General features: G+C 43.4%; 2 protein-coding genes across 3 annotated transcripts; one reads left to right on the top strand and one right to left on the bottom strand.

Moving 5' to 3' along the window:
- Window positions 1–5,509: 5,509 nt before the first annotated feature.
- zic4 (zic family member 4) lies at window positions 5,510–11,035 on the bottom strand. Of its 2 annotated transcripts, XM_084340902.1 has the most exons (3): window positions 9,891–11,035; window positions 9,156–9,782; window positions 5,510–6,858 (listed from the first exon to the last, which is right to left on the bottom strand). In XM_084340902.1, the coding sequence occupies exons 1-3, from the start codon at window positions 10,315–10,317 to the stop codon at window positions 6,416–6,418; spliced, it is 1,497 nt and encodes a 498-aa protein (XP_084197028.1). In that variant the 5' UTR covers window positions 10,318–11,035; the 3' UTR covers window positions 5,510–6,415. The 2 variants fall into 2 exon arrangements, with proteins under 2 accessions (XP_084197028.1, XP_084197027.1); XM_084340901.1 differs by having other exon boundaries at window positions 9,156–11,034.
- Window positions 11,036–14,171: 3,136 nt separating this feature from the next.
- Window positions 14,172–17,815, top strand: zic1 (zic family member 1 (odd-paired homolog, Drosophila)). The gene is made up of 3 exons (XM_084340867.1): window positions 14,172–15,436; window positions 15,895–16,058; window positions 16,517–17,815. The coding sequence occupies exons 1-3, from the start codon at window positions 14,476–14,478 to the stop codon at window positions 16,712–16,714; spliced, it is 1,323 nt and encodes a 440-aa protein (XP_084196993.1). The 5' UTR covers window positions 14,172–14,475; the 3' UTR covers window positions 16,715–17,815.
- Window positions 17,816–18,364: the final 549 nt, after the last annotated feature.

Below are 18,364 nucleotides of genomic sequence, written 5' to 3'. Positions count from 1 at the left end.
AAAGCACCCGGAAAAAAAAAAGAAGTCTATGTCTTCATTAGCTCGATCTCCAAGGACCGTCGAACATTTCATTAGTTTGTAATTTATGAATGTTTGACAAATATTAAAGAGTATGTAAATACGAGAGGCGTAATGTGTTTCCTGCGGGAGATGGCGAAATGACCCAAAGTCTTCGATACTGCTACACTGATCACATGCATTATGTTCCTCCTCAAACTGTGCATTTGCTCGAACATATTTTTCCCCATCTGACGTGTGAAATAGTGCAGATAAACCAATGATTCATAATGCTGCCAGCATTTGCATCCCCTAATACTCTGTGTTATTTTGATATATGATGATATACTGTCTCTTTTATCGACTGTATGAACGCACTTTTGCCATTATGGCTCCGGCTAAACCAGTAGGAGGGTTTTTGTGTCCTAAAACGCTCCATTTCCTTGTTCGTGAACCAAGCCAAAAAATAATAGTAATAAATAAATAAATAAATCGTTATTTTATTTTTTATTTCAGCAGCAGTGGCTATCTCTAACTTGGACGTGGAGTCCTTTTGTTTCCTGCTTGAAACTTGAAGTAAAAAGGCCTCAGGAACTTCTGTCTTTTGTTGGCATTTCCTATTTTTTTTCCTGGATTTGAAGCCACCTGTTCGTCGTTGACTTGCGCTTTTGTCAGATATCAGTGTCACAGTCTCGCTCAGAGGTCAGCAGAAGATGATAAACTCGAGTTATGATAAATCACTGCGCGGGTTCAGCGCCAAAGGGCAAGTCCTTAAATCCAGAATCATTTATTCTGTATGATGCATGGCCCACTTTTATCCATCTGAAGTTTGAGCAACCTACATGAGGTTTTTTTTACATTTTATTTTAAAGGAGCACTTTGTTGTTTTGGGCAAGAAATTTAAAGATCATGACTAAACACAATCTCTTTGTTTTCATTACTAACTGAATAAACAAACTGAACTTAAAGGACAACACAATTTCACAGTTTGTTTATATGTGGCGGACCCTGCCACCTTTCTAGCTTCGAAACATGCATTTTTCTCTGAGAGCAGCTTGTTTATTCTGAGTTTGCATTTTTATCTAATTAATATTATAAATATTTAAAAAATGACTTTTAATTCCTTCTCCAAAACTGCACACCGCCCCTTTAAATAAATATCTGCGCTCACACGGTTTGAAATCTTAATTAATTCCCTTTTTGCCTGTTTTGGGTTTATTTTAAAAACATGACTCACGCGAGGAGAAAAGGAAATAATGCGCCATCAAATGACTGCTTGGGCACGTTTGTACTCGCACGACGACTGAATAGACTCCCTATTAATATTTAGATCTATATGTTGCAGCAACAAGTCATTACGCACGGCTACATGCGTGTGTGACACGACGTGCGTTAACCGGAGGAAGTCATCATGGCTCCTCGCTCGCACTCTTCCCTCCAGACTTTGCGAGATCAAATGAGAAAAAGGAGAATCTCAGATCAAAAGGGAACCAAATAAGCGAGGTCGCTGATTCATTCACGCAGCTGCATTGAGACCAAGGCCAACAGGCGTATCATGCCCCTGAAAGGGAGCTGCTATTCAGAGTGCAGGTGTGAAGTATGTGGCACATTCTGCCATATAATGTGGAGGTTGTTAGAAAATCCGTGTTCGGGCCCTATAGGGCTACTAGGGGGCTGATTCGCATTGGAGGGAGCCGGCTCGTGTATGAAAAGTGAAATAACTTCGTTTCCTGAAATCTGCGGATGACGGTAATCCTGAAACCTGGGGGGAGAGAGAGAGAGGTGGAGGTGGAGGTGGTGGAAGGTGGAGGAGGGGGTCTATAAGGTTTTACTGGCACTGATTTTTTATTTTTTGTCCCAGTGACTTATGTGAGGTTTGCCTGCTGAATACAAAAGCTACCGCAGGGGTGTAGCCTTAAACCTGCCTCAGCTTTGCTTGCGCACCTTTTTTTTTTTTATTTATAAGCGGAATTCGGTTAATCTGCCTTTAAAGTTTGTCATAAATCTTCATGACGGAAGCCCGTGGTAGTCTATACATCAAGAGGAAGTCATGTGATTCTCATGGGAAGACAATATTCAATATCCAGGGCGAGCTTGAGTGGCTGTGGTTGCCTTTTTCGAAATAAATTGTAATGCTCCTTTAGGAAAAGAAAAACAGAATATTCCTTTAATTATATTTAGATTGAAAATAGTAAAAAAAATAGTTGTGTTTTGGTGATTTAAAGGGGCACTATGTCGTTTTGATGAAGGAATTCAAACAGGATTTTAATATTTACAATATTAATCAGGTAATTTCCCCCCATAATTGAATAAACAAGCTGTTCTCAGAGGAGGTGGCAGGGTCCGCCACATGTAAACAACATAAAAACGGTATGAAATTGTGTTGTCCTTTAAGATCAGTTTGTTTATTCAGTCATGAAAACAAAGAGTTTGTTTATTTAGTTTGTTTACACATAAAAAAAAGAAAGAAAGATCTTCTAATTAAAATGCCTTCCCTAAAACTACAGACTGCACCTTTAAAGTGCAAGTGGTGGGGAAGGGTGTTTACTGTAAACACAAAAAAATATACAGCGTGTGATTAAATTTACATTTGAAACAATTTGCAAAACGTGACTGCTTGTCCATATAAACAAGCTGTTTTCAGAGGAAACACAAGGTCCCAGAACACTGTCTGAAGCTAGAGAGGTGGCAGGGTCCGCCACATGTAAACAAAGTATGAAACTGTGTTGTCCTTTTAAGGTCAGGTTGTTTATTCGGTCACGAAACCGAAGAGCGTTTGTTTATTTAGTTTGTTTACACCACTGAAGACCTTCCTCTTCTGACTCTGCGCCTTTAAGCTTCATCTAAAACCTGTTTATTTATTACTGACTCTGATAAAAAGGTCACATCAGCGCTTCCTCTGTCCCAGATCTCCATTATAACAGCTCTGTCCTGCTTTTCCGGTCGTTTTTTTTTGGTGGCTCTATTGCACCTGTCTCACTTGTCTTTCTCTTTATCTGCCATGCCAATTTCGGCCACTTCATTCCTGATAATTATGACCTGGTTGGTGTTGGAGGTGCTGATGGTGGTGTTGGAGCGTGGGGTGGGCGTGGAGGAAAAGAAGTCGGTGGGGTAGGGGGGTGATGGTAAAGGGGTGGTGTGGAAGAAGGAGGAGGAGGAGGAGGAGGAGGAGGGGGGTGAGGCTTTTACTCCTAGACTGCTAATCCCCCTATTAAAAGGGTTTTGTTCAATAATGCCGGACAGTTTCCGGAAGTAGGATTACCGCCTCCTTTATTTTACAAAGAAATGATATTTCACACTCAAATGAGCCTTAGGACGCAGCAGTGGTGGTGAGAGGGCCTTGGAAGAAATGAAATGGATTCATTTTCTTCTTTCTTTTTGTTGCGGTTTGGAAGTTGAACCCCCCCACTCCACCCCCCTTTATTCTCTTTTTCTTAAACAACATTTCTTCTATAATTAATGTGAATATTTCCTGTGAGACTACAAGCAGCTTCCTGTTTGGTTCTTCGTGTTGCAGCTCCTCCTCCTCCTCCTCCTCTTCCTCCTCTCTTACGCACACACCTGTTCTTGATTCTTGACCCCCAGAGCTGATATCAGATCAGAGGTTATCCTGAACCCATCGGGGTCAGTTGTTGTCAGAGATCCCTGTTTTACACTTCCAGCTGCCCGTCCTGCCCACTGTCAGCACGCAGGGGATTTTAACTTTCAAAATAAAAGCAAACAATCATCAGATTTTCTTTAATCGCAAACACACGCCTGCTCACTTCAACTTTCTAGGCAACCAAGGCAAGCCCACTTGTTCCAGCTTCATTTGCTGACCGAAGACAGGATGTTTCTATTCGCTCGAGGTCATAAATTACCGCGCGTAAAAGGTCACGAAGCTATTGCAGCGCAGACATGCTGCACTTATTTCAACTTCTTCTTCTCAGCGGATTCAGGAGCGTCGCTCTTTGATCCGCCTGCAGTTTGTAGTGAACCACACCTTCCTGACTCGCGGTTTAACTCTCGCCTCTGTCCCCCCTAAATGAAACAACCCCTTTAAATGTCGCCCTATCCTTCACTTTCAGCGCTGAATGGAAAATGTTTTTACGCGACTCAGTTAGTTCTTGTCCGTTTTGACGACTGGAACTAAAAGCTTTAGACGGCCCAATAGAGAGGAGCCCAATAGAGAGGAGCCCAACAAATCGGCGACAAAAGGCTTTCCGTGTCATCAACGTCGTTCAGACGACCTAGAAGAATCCCTCTGATATCAACTCCCACTTCAAAGACTCCCACTTTCAATTGAGATCCAACTATCTTGTTTTTTCTCCTTCCTTCCTTTTGTTTTCCTCCTCTTTACGCAACGAGAAGCTGGTGCCAAAAGAGGCATCACCATCATCATCATCTTCTTCTTCTTCTTCGTCTGTTTGGTTGGTTTGGTGTTTATTCTTTGCCTTCAGCAAACTGTCACGCACTTAACCAAACTCTATAAACGTATCAGGGCTCTGCTGTTTCCACCCACTTCAGGCTCGAGTCGAAGCCGGAGTGAAAGATTTTCTTTCTTCTTTTTTTTTTTTTTAAACTCCTCAGACAGAAACTTTCCTCCAACACAACTGCACATTTTCCCACTTTCTTCTCCCCAGAAATAATTAATTTGACATTTTTCCCATTTTATTCTATAAATTAATTCTACACGTGTGTCACGAACATGTGCAGTGATTGTCGCTCTTTTGTTTTGTGTTTTACACATTTCGTGTATAGAGCCTAAAATATGATTATGGTTAAATGTATCCATTCAGCTCTCTCTCTCTATTATGGCGCGGGACAACTGCGTTTCAGCGGCTTCCCCTTTGATTTTCCCAAAGTAGGCCTGAAGCAATAGAATATATTTTTCTTCTTTATACTGCCCTCGTCTGCAGCATAAAGGACATAGATTACCGTTTCCTACCCCATGGGAAGCAAATATTACATTCTTTAGAGCGGGCTTTTGAGTCCGCGGACTTGGCCCCATATCATTTGAGTTTGACTTGGCTATTGCTATAGAAATCTTAATTCACCATGAGGATTCACCGTCGTGAAAAAAATGGCTCTTTGTACTAAAACGCTCTTTGAAGTCTGGATCAGAATATTGTAGCCCTTCATCAGCCTCAGCCCAGAGCTGAGCGGAGAAAGTAAGACTTTAACACGAGTTAAGTCGCCCCTCTCTTTTTATTATTATTATTATTATTAGAGGGAAATACTTTAGAAAATACTATCTTTAAATGTATAAAAGGAGCTTTCACTGACGTTTTATGTCTTTGGATTTTAGCACAAAAAGGAAAGCAGACGTGGGTGGATTGTTGCTGGAGCATGTGTGTAAAGGAAGCAACAGTTTTTAAAAAAAAAAAATGGAGTTATTGCTTTTAAAAACTTTTTAGAAAAAAGAAAAAAAAAGACTGGAAAATTGCACATGTTCCCCAGAAAAGTGTCCACTTTTAAAGATGAAACATAACCGCACGTGTAATTCCAGATAAACCCGAGTGGCTCAGCAGAGTTTGTTTCACTTGAGTCATACAAGATTTATTCAAAATACTCACAAATTACAAGGCAATTCGGTACGCATTTTGAGTGGCGCTCGATTCCAGATATTCAAAAAAAAAGAAAGAAAAAAAAAAAAATATTGACGACAATGATACAAAACCACAAAATGCCCACTTTGATAAAACATTTATAATTTCACGGTCGTATATCAAATACTGCAGGCTTATGAAACAGTTCTATTGTTGACCCTCTGCACAAATGTGTGGGGAGGAGGCGGAGAAATGCTGTAAACATGAAATGTTTGTACAAAGAACTGCAGTAATCGGTAGGAAACTGCGCAGGGACAGATCCTTACAAAAACTATCAACATCAACACATCGAAACTTATACAAAATTTACAAATGTACATTTGTTCTTGCCCTAATTGAAACATGCACTTTGGTTCGATAATACAAAAAAATTCCTCCAGGATCAGATTGAAAAATAAATAAAAACATATAGAAGTCAAAACTCGGAATTTCTTCTCTCTTTTCTTTTCTTTTTTTTTTTTTTTTTTACAAAATAACTTTACACCAACATGCCTAGCCTACAATAATGCACCACATAGTCTAAACGGATTTACACGACTCTGTCCACAAGTGGAGCAGTGGGCCGTCAGGGCGTGAACAGGCACTGAGCCAACCATTTTGAATCGCTGAGGTTTGTAAAATATATTCTTTTAATGTGCCTGGAAATTAGCACGTCTTTAAAGTTTGCACGTTTTTCCTTCCAATGTGGTTAAACTGCGTCTCTGGGCTCTGGGTGTCTGTCTTGGTGGCTCATCAGTAGGGCCCTTCACAGGCAAATATATAGGCACCAGAGCCAAACCATTTTTAATAGCTGAGCTCGTGAAAATGTGTTCTGTCACTTCTGCTGCGAGTTAAAACGCGTCCCTCGGTTCTGGGTTTCTGTAAGGTGGCTGGTCTGAGGGGTCGGGTGTGGAGGGCCCGCTGGGTGGTGTCTGGGCGCCGCTGGCACCTGAACTGTGGCACACGTACCATTCGCTTAAATTGGCGGGCTGGGAGGAGGCTCCCACCGGCTCCGACAGCACCGAGGAGCCTCCTGGCTCCCGGCCCAAGTCTGAGGAGGGGGAGACCAGGGACGGGGTGGATGACTCGTAGCCCGAGCTGGGCGGGGGGGACTTGCAGTGCACCTTCATGTGTTTCCTCAGGGAGCTGGGGTGCGTGTAGGACTTATCGCAGCCTCTCACTTTGCAGTTGTAGGGCTTATCGCTGGTGTGGACGTGGGAGTGCTTTTTCCGGTCACTGCTGTTGGCGAAGCGTCTGTCGCAGCCGTCGAACTCACATTTGAAGGGCTTCTCACCTGTTAACGATGGGGACACAATCACATATGAATTAAAAAAATAAATAAATCGAACATTCAGATCGTGTTGTTGTTTATTTCAGGAGACCAATTTGTAGCATGAACGTTTAAATGCACCAACAATGCGGGTAACCCCATTTTTATGGGCACACATGTTCTCAGGAGAGACTGAGCAACAAGTATCCGAGTATCTGCGACCAAAACAATGACCAAGTGAATAAAAGCTGTCACTTTTTGCTTATTTTTAGATATAATTTTGTCACAGTCTATGCATTTTTTTTTTAATTTACAGTAAACACACTTGGACTTTTAAAGGAGCACTCTGTAGTGTTGAGGAAGATCCTCTGTGTCTAAACAAACCAAATAAACAAACTCTCTTTGTTTTCACGACTGAATAAACACACTGACATTAAAAGGACAACACAATTTCAAAACTGTTTCACTCTGTTTATATTTGGCGGACCCTGCCACCCTGGGGACCAGACAGCTTGGTTATTCAGTTATGGAAAAGAAAAGAAAACACATATTTCATGAATGTCGTAAATATTATATTTCTGAGTTTGTATTTCTCCTCCAAAACTACACAGAGAGCCCCTTTGAAGAAGGAAAAAAAAAAAAAGAAACTTTGCCTATTTGGACAGAGCTGTCATTAGTCTCAGCCTGGTGTAAACAGGGGGGCTGAACCCCTACTGTCCTGGGTCTATACCTGGCGTCTGCATGCATCAAGGCATACGTCAAAACAGACAAGCTATGAGCACAGACATAGCAGGCCTAAAACCAACTGAAAAGCGTGATAAATGAAAGTATCGCCACAAGCCAGGCAGGCTTCAACCCACTGTGTGCAAACGGCAGCAGCAATAAAATAAAAATAGGAAGAAAAAAAAACGCAGACGGTTCTGGACTGCGTCTTAATTTTGCGTCTTAATAACGAGTATTCCTACCTGATTATGACAAGGCAGAAAAAAAAAGGCAGAAAAAAAAAAGACAATCTGAATAAATTACACGGAAATCATCCACTGCTGATTTTTCTCCTCCGATTAAAGCTTTTGAGAATATGTAATTGCCTCTGTCTAATTACACTTGCGGGTTGAATATCAATTTGACCTTCAGCTGTTGGGTTGAGAGAGCCAATCAAGGATATTAGTGTAGTACAAGAAACCGTCGAGGAACAGACCCCAGGGGCAGCCCCAGTCATAACCACACTTTCGGGATAGGTTTTAAACATGATACCAAAAGACCAGGCCCCTTGGGAGTCAACACACAGAAATAATTTAACAGATTTGTACTTAGGTAATGTGAGCAAATTATATGAATAATACATAGGGCGCAGAGATGGGAGCGGAGGGGGGAGCGCCATGCAGCCACCGCAACAGAAAAAGAAGTAATCATTGTATTCATTTACAAGTCTGACTCGACATTTTGAGGCCCCTTCTCTCTCTCTTTCTTTTTTTTTTTTTTTTCCTCCTCTCTTCCTCCTCTCGAGCTCCACATGCAGCACGTCACTGCTGGGCCACAGAGGCAAAGCAGCCATATTGTGCCGGAATATGTTGTTTTAAAGTAAAAAATCAGGGCTGCATTGTGCGCACGTCAGTCACTGGAGACGCTCTGGCAACCTGTTGGTGAATTATTCTCGCCGTGCGTGTGTGCACTTGTCAACTTGTTGCTTTGGCTACAGGCTATCGAGGGGGCTGATCAGCCCATAAACATGTACGTCACATCACTAAATAATAACATTAACTGAAAAGCTTCAAGCACTCCTCTTCTCTGCAGCTTTACATCTAATAAATCCAACCAATCGTGATTGTGAATATTAGCTGGAATGACAGCTAATACACAGAGCAACAAGTGCCTGAGGGAAATAAAAAAAATCAAAATAAAAGCATCATCGCCATCATCATATCGGTTACACTCCCACGTGAAGGTGGCATATTTTACGCACAAAGCTACACAGACGAGAGCTGAGGTGGGCCTCGGTGTTTTGGCTGTGGTGTAAACACGAAGGTCCTGAGTGAGCTGTATCAGAACCTTAAACTTAGGATGCAGCTCATAACAAACAGGTGGCCCAGTGGCTGCTGCTGCTGCTGCGCTGATGTATCAGCAGCACAGAGTGATTAATTGGCTCAGCAGAGAATATTTTAAATGCGTAAAATCAAAGAAAATGAAATTAAATCTCATAGGAAACGTGACATTACGCACAAAGCATGACTCGACTTCCCTGTATTTGAATTTCAACATGCAACTCGATTATTTTATGTGACACATTTCTTTTTTTTTTTTACGAATATATATCTACTGACCTGTGTGCGTCCTCTTGTGAATCTTAAGATTCTCGGATCTGGCGAACACTTTCCCACAGCCAGGGAACGGGCACGGAAACGGTTTCTCCCCGGTGTGCACTCGAATGTGATTTACAAGTTTGTACTTGGCTTTAAATGGTTTGCCTTCCCTCGGACACTCTTCCCAAAAACATATGTGGTTCGCCTGCTCCGGTCCTCCGACGTGCTCCACCGTCACATGCGTTACGAGTTCGTGCATGGTGCTGTAAGTTTTGGAGCAAAGTTTCTTCGGCGAGTGCTCCGGCTCCAGCCACTTGCAGATCAGCTCTTGCTTTATCGGCTGCCTCATGTAGCGGAAAAAGGCTCCGGCTCCGTGGTGGTGGTGGTGGTGAGCGCTGAGATTCATGTTCAGATTCAGACCACCGTAGCCATGCAAAGGCGAGGCGGAGAACGGATCAGCCCTGGAGCTTGCCACTTGACTCAAGTGATCAGACCTAACGTACATTTCTCCAGGTAGTCCTAACCTTATTTGTCCATTCAACGCTTGGCCACCCGGTGATCCGCTCGAAGGCTGGTCGTGATGGAGTCCGGAGAAGAGGGTATGGTTCCCAGCGTCAGGGTGATGACCATAGTGTCCGGGATAGCTACCTGTTGTTGAGACAAACATTCCGTGGTGAGAGGCTGAACCAGCAGTCTGGTCAGTCAGTACAGGCATGGCTTGAGCTGTCAGATCTCTCCGGATGAGGAAATCCCTACCTGCGGATAAAGCCTGGGCCGTGTGAGACATAGAATAGGGGACCGATGTCGCCTGAACCGGGCCAAAAGCTCCCGTTTGACTGGAGACCACTTCACTGTGGCCTGCCATATGATGATTGTGGTGGTGGTGATGGTGGTGGGGATAATGATGGGCTGGGCTGATTTTGAGGGCCGCGGAGTGCCCCATGTGTTCTGGCCCGAATGGACTCGGCCCCAGGCGGGGTTCCGCAGTAATCTCCCCAGGGTGCGAGTGAGCCATTGAGTGTGGATGGCTGCTGAACCCCGGGAAGCCTGTCACGCTCTGAGGGGTATGGTGGTGATGATGGTGATGGTGGTGAGCCCCTGCCAAGTCAACTAATCTCAGCGCCGTGTTCCGTTTGGAAAACGTAGGGTCCATCACGGGGCTTCCCAATGCATCCACGCTCATTACTTCCTAATTTTAGAATAACTTGACAGCAGGCAAAATAATAATGATGATGACAAATATATTTTAATCGCAATGAAAAAATAAAGGAAAAAAAAAAAAAAAAGACTTTATAAAGTTAAGTCTATCTGCAGACTACATGGAATCCCATTCGGTTGAGAGGCAGCAGCAGGACGCTTTGATACTGAATAGAGATTCATGGTAGGCGCTGCAGCCCGTGGAGCTAAACAATCACCCTGCGCTCTAATTGGTCAGAGCTCGGTGATTGACGTCACCAGTGACAGTTTCCAACGTGATGAAAAATGTCTTAGTGACAGCGAGCTGCCAGCGCGCATGCGCAGTGCCTGAGGCAACGCTTGAGAAAAATAGTTGTTATGCAAAGGTTATCGTACAATAAAAGTCCTTAAAAAGTTGATCCAGATATACAGTCGCCTCTCTTTTGTCGCCGCGGACAAAGGCAGCGCGGCTATGAAACAGCATTTTCCCCGCTTTGATGATGCAATTACAAAACAGGCTGCCTCGCAAGAGTATGCATATTGTCACTATAAAAGTTGTAAGGATCATAAATAATGCAGTGATATCTTCATTTTGCCCCGCAACGTATGAAAAGCAACTTTACGCACGAATTACGCACAACTTTACGCACGTAGAAGATCGGCGTCAGCTGGAGAAAAAAACTTGTCAGCTTCAAGCGAAAGGGAAAACTCCACGTGGGAGTTTCAAACAGTCCGGAGTACATACCATTAATGTGCGCTTTGATAAACACCCATATTTACACATCCAAGCCGTTTGCCCCTTCAGCGCGCGCTGCTGCAGTGCTGAGACTCCGTGCTCTGCCGGTGCTTGCTGGGATCCGTGTGTGTAGGGAGTGTGACTAGGGGCGAGCTGCGGCCATTGTCCCGAGGAGAAAAAAAAAAATGTAATGGACGGGACCTGTTGTTATGATCCGGGGTAATTTTGCTTTAGACCCAGGACGGCAGCAGATGAGGGTCACAGGAGGTGGTGCCGCTGCAGACTTAAGTTGAAAATAAAACGTGTGTGTACTGTAAGTATCGGTTACTACAATATTCTCCTTCAAAGTCTTCATCTTCTTCTTTTTTCTGCCTTTTTTTGTTTGAATGCTGCAAAGATATTAGTCATGGATCATAACAACATGCGGTGTGTATGATCTAACTCCTGTGTTGGTTATTATCTACGTGGATTTTGGCGTTTTAAAACCATCAGCCGGACTATTTTTTAAAAATCCGACGTGGAGTCGTTAAAATGTCGAGTAACGTTTGGATGTTACTGTACACGGGTTATAGTCGTCAGCACGGTGGACATTTTTCGTCTGTGTGCCGAACACAAATGCCCAAAATTTAACTTAACTTGGTCGAATATCACAACTTGGAAATTTAGAATATTTCCCTGTCTTGCTCTGGTAATACTCCTATAATTACCAGTTGTTACTGTCCCCTTTATTTCAAGTTATTGTGAGTTATATGTGGTGTGTTGCAACCAAAATGGTGTTACCGAACGCTTCAGATTTTTTGTAGCCGGGGGGATGTTTAGACTGAAAGCTCAATCTTAATAAATTACAGCGTGGAGTGACCTTAAAGACGCGCTCACACACAGTATTGATCCATCTTTGAGTCCAATATGAAAAATGTGATATTTGCCTCCTAAGTAATCCGCGAGGGTTGTTAAACTGCAGCCTAGATTTATTGTCACAGGCGCTCGTCAGGATCTAAACCTCCTCACACACATTTTGGTTATTTTCGTTCACGAGAAAAATCAGCTGGACGTGATGTGAACTCGTGTTTGTGGATGACTGATTTGTTGTTTTGCAAAGTATTCAACCGGATGTGCTGAATAACGGGACGCTCGCCCACCTCTAACACGACTGAAATCATTTAAAAATCATCCTCCTCTCGGCTATTTGTCTGAATTGACTTGTCAAACACCGCTGCTGACAGCGTCCTATCCAGCACGTCAGAAATTCTGTCAATATTTTGAGACATATGACGGATCCAAAAGATGTTTATTAAATGGCCTTTGCGCGTGGGGTTCATGAGGCTCACAGCTGTAGCCTTCAGAGGCATCAGGCACACAGCAACCAGCGTAATGCAAAACTTTGAAGTGCTATTTCTGGTCCAAGTTGTGCATGCACTCACTCTTGGAAGACGAGTAAGCAGGGGAGTTGTATAAGGTCCCAAACACAAAAAAAAGAAAGAGAGAGAGAGAGAAAAAAAAGCTGAATATTGTAGAGAGGTCTCATAAAACACTGCTTTTGCTGCTTTGGCTTTTAGTGGCTTTCACTGTAAATCCTAAATAGCTCCTGGAAGCCATTTTACATTTTCTACGGTGTGACTCCAGCACATTAGGATCATGACACTAAACGGTTATTGGCCTTTTAATTACAGGTACGCGTCTTTTACGCATAAAAGTCAAATATGTTAGAATCATTCTGAGCCGCAGATCTGGCACAGGAACTTTAAATACACCTGCGAAGTTGTATAGATCCAGCGAGCCTTTTCCTGGCAAAAGTCTGAGTATGTGACCTCCACTCTTGACTTGTTCAGTGATGTGTCATTCTTACCGTTCTCCACCTGTTGAAAGATCCCTCCAATTTGTGCATAGCAGAGCAGTGGATCAAGTTGTAAGGTCTACTTGTTAAGTTGAGAACAACCAAACTTCCCCCTCTTTTCCCCTGGTCTCCCAAGACTGATTTTTGGAGAATGCCTTGCAAGAAACTAGCCTAGTAGCCAAGTAGATATTTTAATGGTTCGCATGGCACGTCTGTGCATGTGGCTTTGAACTCTAGCAGCCGGAGGTTCCTGCAGAGAGCGCCGCAAATCCCACTTGATAACTTCGACAACCCACAACGTTTTGCACACAGGCTATGCATCACTGGCCTGCAAAAGAAAAAGAAGAAAAAAAAAAAGATTGAGTAAGTTGCACAAGCACAGCCAAACCGTGATGGATACATCAGGTGTATACCAGTGCATCCAAGTTAAACACCGGCTCTTGTATTCAAGGTAACCTTTAAAGAACGTGAGGTGCTGCTGCTGCTGCTGGTGGTGAGCATGGTGATGGTGGTGATGATGATGATGATGATGATGTGGAAATCTAAAGCACAGATGTTGCACTGGTGTGTGAGCAGAAACATTGTGGTCAGAAAACAAAAACGTTGAGTGGATTTCCTTCAAAAATAAAAATGGATGTGTTGATGATGACTGAGTGGTGACAGTGGACATGTCAGCCCTCAGGGGTTTCCCACGGGGTTTCCCGAGGAAAGGCGTAAAGCTCGTCCTCTTGCATACCTGGAGGTAACGAGGATCCACCTTTGGAAACCTCGAGGATGTGTTTAGCATCCTGTCAGTCCATGCTAGTGGCAGCAAATCACACGTGTGTCATATTTTAGTTCATAGACAGATGCATAGAAAGCACAAAAACGTCACCAGTTACATCAGCGAATGGTTTGCTTGGTAATCTAAAGCCTCCACGCTAACAAAGACAATCTGGCACAATTGCTTTATAAGCACTTAATTCAATACATGGCCACAAAATGTGCTTTTTTTTTCTTATTATTTTTTTTTTTTTTACAAATCCAGTTCTCCTCTCCTGCTCCTCAACTTTTGTTTTGCTGTTATTCAGCCATTTAACCAAATTCACAGTCAGCAATCTCACAATATCTGGGATTGATGATGCAAAGAGGCCAATAGAAGTGTGGGCCCTGCACCGTGGATTGTTATTTGGTGAGTGGATGTTATTGGGGGGAAAGGGGCTCCGCCAATGAGCGCTCAGCTGCGGGGCCACGTGTCCGCCCCCCTCCTCTCCCATTCATCAGGGCTGGACTGTGTTGTCTTTTCAATTCATTTATCTGCAGGAATGATTGCGACTATCAGTCTAGAGCTCACCGCCTGACTGAGGAGGTGAAAGTTGCGCCACAGGAAGATAAACCGCAAAAGACAATATTGCATGTATACATGATTTTGCGTGTGCATCGGATGCGCGGTATAGGGGAATTCCTCGCGTCCTAGAAAGTAAACAGAAAATCGGTGGATTGGAGAGTTTGCACAGTCGAGTGAGGTCCAAGAGATAGAGAGAGGGGGAGGAAGAATATCTGCGCGTGATTTTGTGATTTCTGCTCTCAGTCGTCTCGGCGAGTCTAGACTGAAGATGCTCTTGGACGCAGGACCGCAGTATCCCACCATAGGAGTCACTACTTTCGGCTCCTCACGGCATCACTCAACAGGCGAAGTCACAGAGAGAGAAGTGGCGTTGGGGATAAATCCGTTCGCGGATGGGATGGGCGCCTTCAAAATAAACCACAGCTCCCACGACATTGGATCCGGACAAACGGCGTTTTCCTCCCAGGCGCCCGGCTACGCGGCAGCCGCCCTGGGACACCACCACCACCCGACCCACGTTGGCTCTTACTCCACGGCGGCTTTCAACTCCACCAGGGACTTTCTCTTCAGAAATCGGGGATTCGGGGACGCCACCGGCGCGCAGCACAGTTTGTTCGCCTCCGGAAGTTTCGCAGGGCCACATGGACACTCAGATGCAGCGGGGCACCTGCTCTTCCCGGGGCTCCACGAGCAAGCGGCGAGCCATGCGTCTTCCAACGTGGTCAACAGCCAGATGCGGCTGGGCTTCTCGGGGGACATGTACGGACGGGCCGACCAGTACGGCCACGTTACGAGCCCGCGGTCCGACCACTACGCTTCGACCCAGCTGCACGGCTACGGCCCCATGAACATGAATATGGCCGCACACCACGGAGCAGGGGCCTTCTTTCGATACATGCGGCAGCCGATCAAACAAGAGCTCATCTGCAAGTGGGTCGAGCCGGAGCAGCTGACGAATCCCAAAAAGTCGTGCAACAAAACTTTTAGCACGATGCACGAGCTGGTGACCCATCTGACGGTGGAGCATGTGGGGGGACCGGAGCAGACCAACCACATCTGCTTCTGGGAGGAGTGCGCCAGAGAAGGAAAGCCATTCAAAGCCAAATACAAACTTGTAAATCATATCAGAGTACACACCGGAGAAAAGCCCTTTCCGTGTCCGTTCCCGGGCTGTGGCAAAGTATTCGCCCGATCGGAAAATCTAAAAATTCACAAAAGGACTCACACCGGTAAGATCCGCGCAAGACCCGAGCGCTTTTTTTTTTTTTTTTTTTTTTTTAACTGGCAAAAAATCCATGCTGACAATGTCCCATCCAAAAATATGCATGCGCTCCGGCTTATTATTTATTAGGCAGCTGGGCTCTCCTCACTGGCATGTGATTCAGTGCAGTTGTCAACAGAAAATATTTCACATGCTCTTTTTTTTTTTTTTAAAAAAGCCTTTGTTATTTTTATATTAAAAGTGTACACGTTGCAATTTAATTAAATGGATTTAATCCACGAGGCTAAGTGGGTTAAATCCAAATTAATTTGCGAGGCTTGTAAAAGGAGATTTATAAGGAAGAAAAAAATGCTGCCTTCTGATTCTTCGTCATAAAATCATGTGTGGAAATGTGGACTTTTTGAAATCAAGTGTTAAAATTGTGCTTTTTCTTCCCCCCCCCCTCTTCCCTCTCTGTGTGTTTAGGTGAGAAGCCGTTTAAGTGTGAGTTTGAAGGCTGCGACAGGCGGTTTGCAAACAGCAGCGACCGCAAGAAACACATGCACGTCCACACGTCGGACAAACCCTATCTGTGCAAAATGTGCGACAAGTCCTACACACACCCCAGCTCCCTCCGAAAACACATGAAGGTAAAACTCTTAGGATTTTTTATTTATATTCCTGTGTTCACTTCATTTTGAAACAGAATTATAAAAATGTTATAACCGCATGTTTGTTTTTTATTTAGATTTATTTATTTTTTTTGCAGGAAAGCGAGAATAAAAAATAGAAATAACGTGTGATAATAGGAGAAAATGGCTGCATGGTTTAATTCCAGGAAAATAGAGAAGCATAAGTTAATTCGCTGTGACACCCCTCCTATTCTTTCTTCTCTTTCAAGCGACAAATGAGATTAAGATCTTAATGAGAACAGTAATGTTTTGCCTCTGCTTTGTTTAAAAACAGTCAAAAGGAGGAAGTTTTAATTTTGTTTTGATGATTTTTCCCTCATGTTTTTGAAAACACAAAACAAAAAAACAAACCCAGCGACAAACACCAACGTGCAGCATGTTTTTTTAAAAACATCCTCTCTTCCTTTTTGTCGAAGGTCCACGAATCCACCAATCCGGGACCGCAGCCATCTCCGGCGGCCAGTTCGGGGTACGAGTCGTCCACACCTCCCACCATAGTATCACCGTCCACAGAGAACCAGAGCAGCAGCTCCATATCACCAGCAGCCTCAGCAGTACACCACACAACCAGCCACAGCACGCTGTCGTCAAATTTCAATGAATGGTACGTGTAAATATTTTTGAACAGCAAAAGAAAAAGAAAAAAAAAACAGAATGAAAAAAAAAAAGTGAGAAAGAGACTGCAGACATTTTAAAAAGAGGAGGAAAAAAAACTGCTTGGAAATCAAAGACTTTATAAAGTCAGCCAGTGAAACATGGACTGAGAAAACACGGGAGGCCCGAACGATCAATTAAAGGCTGTCTTTAAAGTCAATGAGAGAGAATGCATGGACAAAAAGGAGGCGAGGACAACCACCGAGTTTAACTTTCTCCCCCCCCCCTCAACTCAACCCCCCTCACACACACACACACACACACACACACACACACACACACTCTCGATAATTTCTTTGACTCTTTTTATTTTTACTGAGAGACTTTTTCCTTCCAAAAAGAGATCTCATAACGCATGCTATCTGCGGGGCCTGAATTTTTTTTGTACATAAGGATTTCACCACGCTGTGGATGGGGGGGGAGGAAGAGGAGGAGGAGGAGGAGGAGGAGGAGGAGGAGAAAAAATGTAATATTTTATTTTGTAAATAGGTCTATCACAGTTTAAGGGAATTTGTGAAAAATGTGGTCCCTAGATATATGGAAAAATGAGATGGTTTTAAAGAATATTGCGATGAATAGACTTCATTGAAAAGAATGTTATAGTTGTGAACCAAATGTGAATTATTCAGTATTACTACAGTCTACACGTCGACCTAACCGACTCTTAGTATTAATGTGCTTTTGTAGCCTATTCAGTGCAACATTTTCGTCCAAGGTCCAGTTTGAGTAGCACAGTATTCATTGTTGTTATTTAATGTCATGTCGATAAATCGTGTAGTGAAAGCCTGAAATTCCGTGTCAATCTGTTTATGTACGTGATATAAATATAAAGAAAAAAAAAAGTTCTCTCTGTCAATTGCTTTTGTCTGAAAGGAAGTATTATTACATGTAAGGTAGCTCAATTTTCCATATTTATCCGCATGTAAAGGACCGGTAACATGTTAGAAATTGGTCGGTATTTATGGAGAAATGCGCTCGTATGTAAAATTTAGTTTACAACAAAAAAATGTTTGGATACATTTCGTACTATATTAAAGGATTAAAAAATACAATAATGCAAATGGCGTTTTGGAGGTTTTTGGTTGTCATTCTGCTGCTGCTGCTGTGTGGAGCTCATGGGTGCTTTTATTCTCCTTACAAGGAAAATAGAGGAACTTTTAAGCGTAATAACTTCATTTAGTGCGGTATCGATTTACGCATTACCGATGTTTAGCTGCACGAATAATTATGTGCATGCTTTTGCAAGTGTGTGTGTGTGTGTGTGAGATTGTGTGTGTGTGTGGGTGTGTGCGTCACCCAAAGCTAAAGGTTATGTCTCAGACTTCCCTGACAGTCAATAAGAAGTAAATCCACCCTCCCACCCCCCCCTCTCTTGCATCTTCTGTTTATCGGAAATTAACATCCAACACTTTGCCCCGCAGTAATGTGGGAAATTAAATCGATTAATCACGCCCGGTTGTTCCTCTCCGTGTTAAACCGGAATAAGTCGCGTTACTTAATTGTTCGGGAATCTAATTTTCAAATCTAATTTTTTTTTTTTTTCTTGCCGTTTTGTCGGATGTCATAGATTTTTAAAAGGGGGGGAGAGAGAGAGAGGGAGAGAGAGAGAG

This window comes from Pagrus pagrus, assembly GCF_965226575.1.
Source record: "Pagrus pagrus genome assembly, chromosome: 20".
NCBI lineage: Eukaryota > Metazoa > Chordata > Actinopteri > Spariformes > Sparidae > Pagrus > Pagrus pagrus.
Note: the sequence above shows the minus strand (reverse complement) of the source record. Positions and strands in the feature narration are given on the sequence as shown.

Coding starts and splice junctions, on each gene's coding strand:
- zic1 (XM_084340867.1), top strand. CDS start 14,476: ATGCTCTTGGACGCAGGACCGCAGTATCCCACCATAGGAGTCACTACT. Junction 15,437..15,894: donor TCACAAAAGGACTCACACCG/GTAAGATCCGCG, acceptor CTGTGTGTTTAG/GTGAGAAGCCGTTTAAGTGT. Junction 16,059..16,516: donor CCCTCCGAAAACACATGAAG/GTAAAACTCTTA, acceptor TTTTTGTCGAAG/GTCCACGAATCCACCAATCC.
- zic4 (XM_084340901.1), bottom strand. CDS start 10,317: ATGAGCGTGGATGCATTGGGAAGCCCCGTGATGGACCCTACGTTTTCC. Junction 6,859..9,155: donor TCACAAGAGGACGCACACAG/GTCAGTAGATAT, acceptor CATCGTTAACAG/GTGAGAAGCCCTTCAAATGT.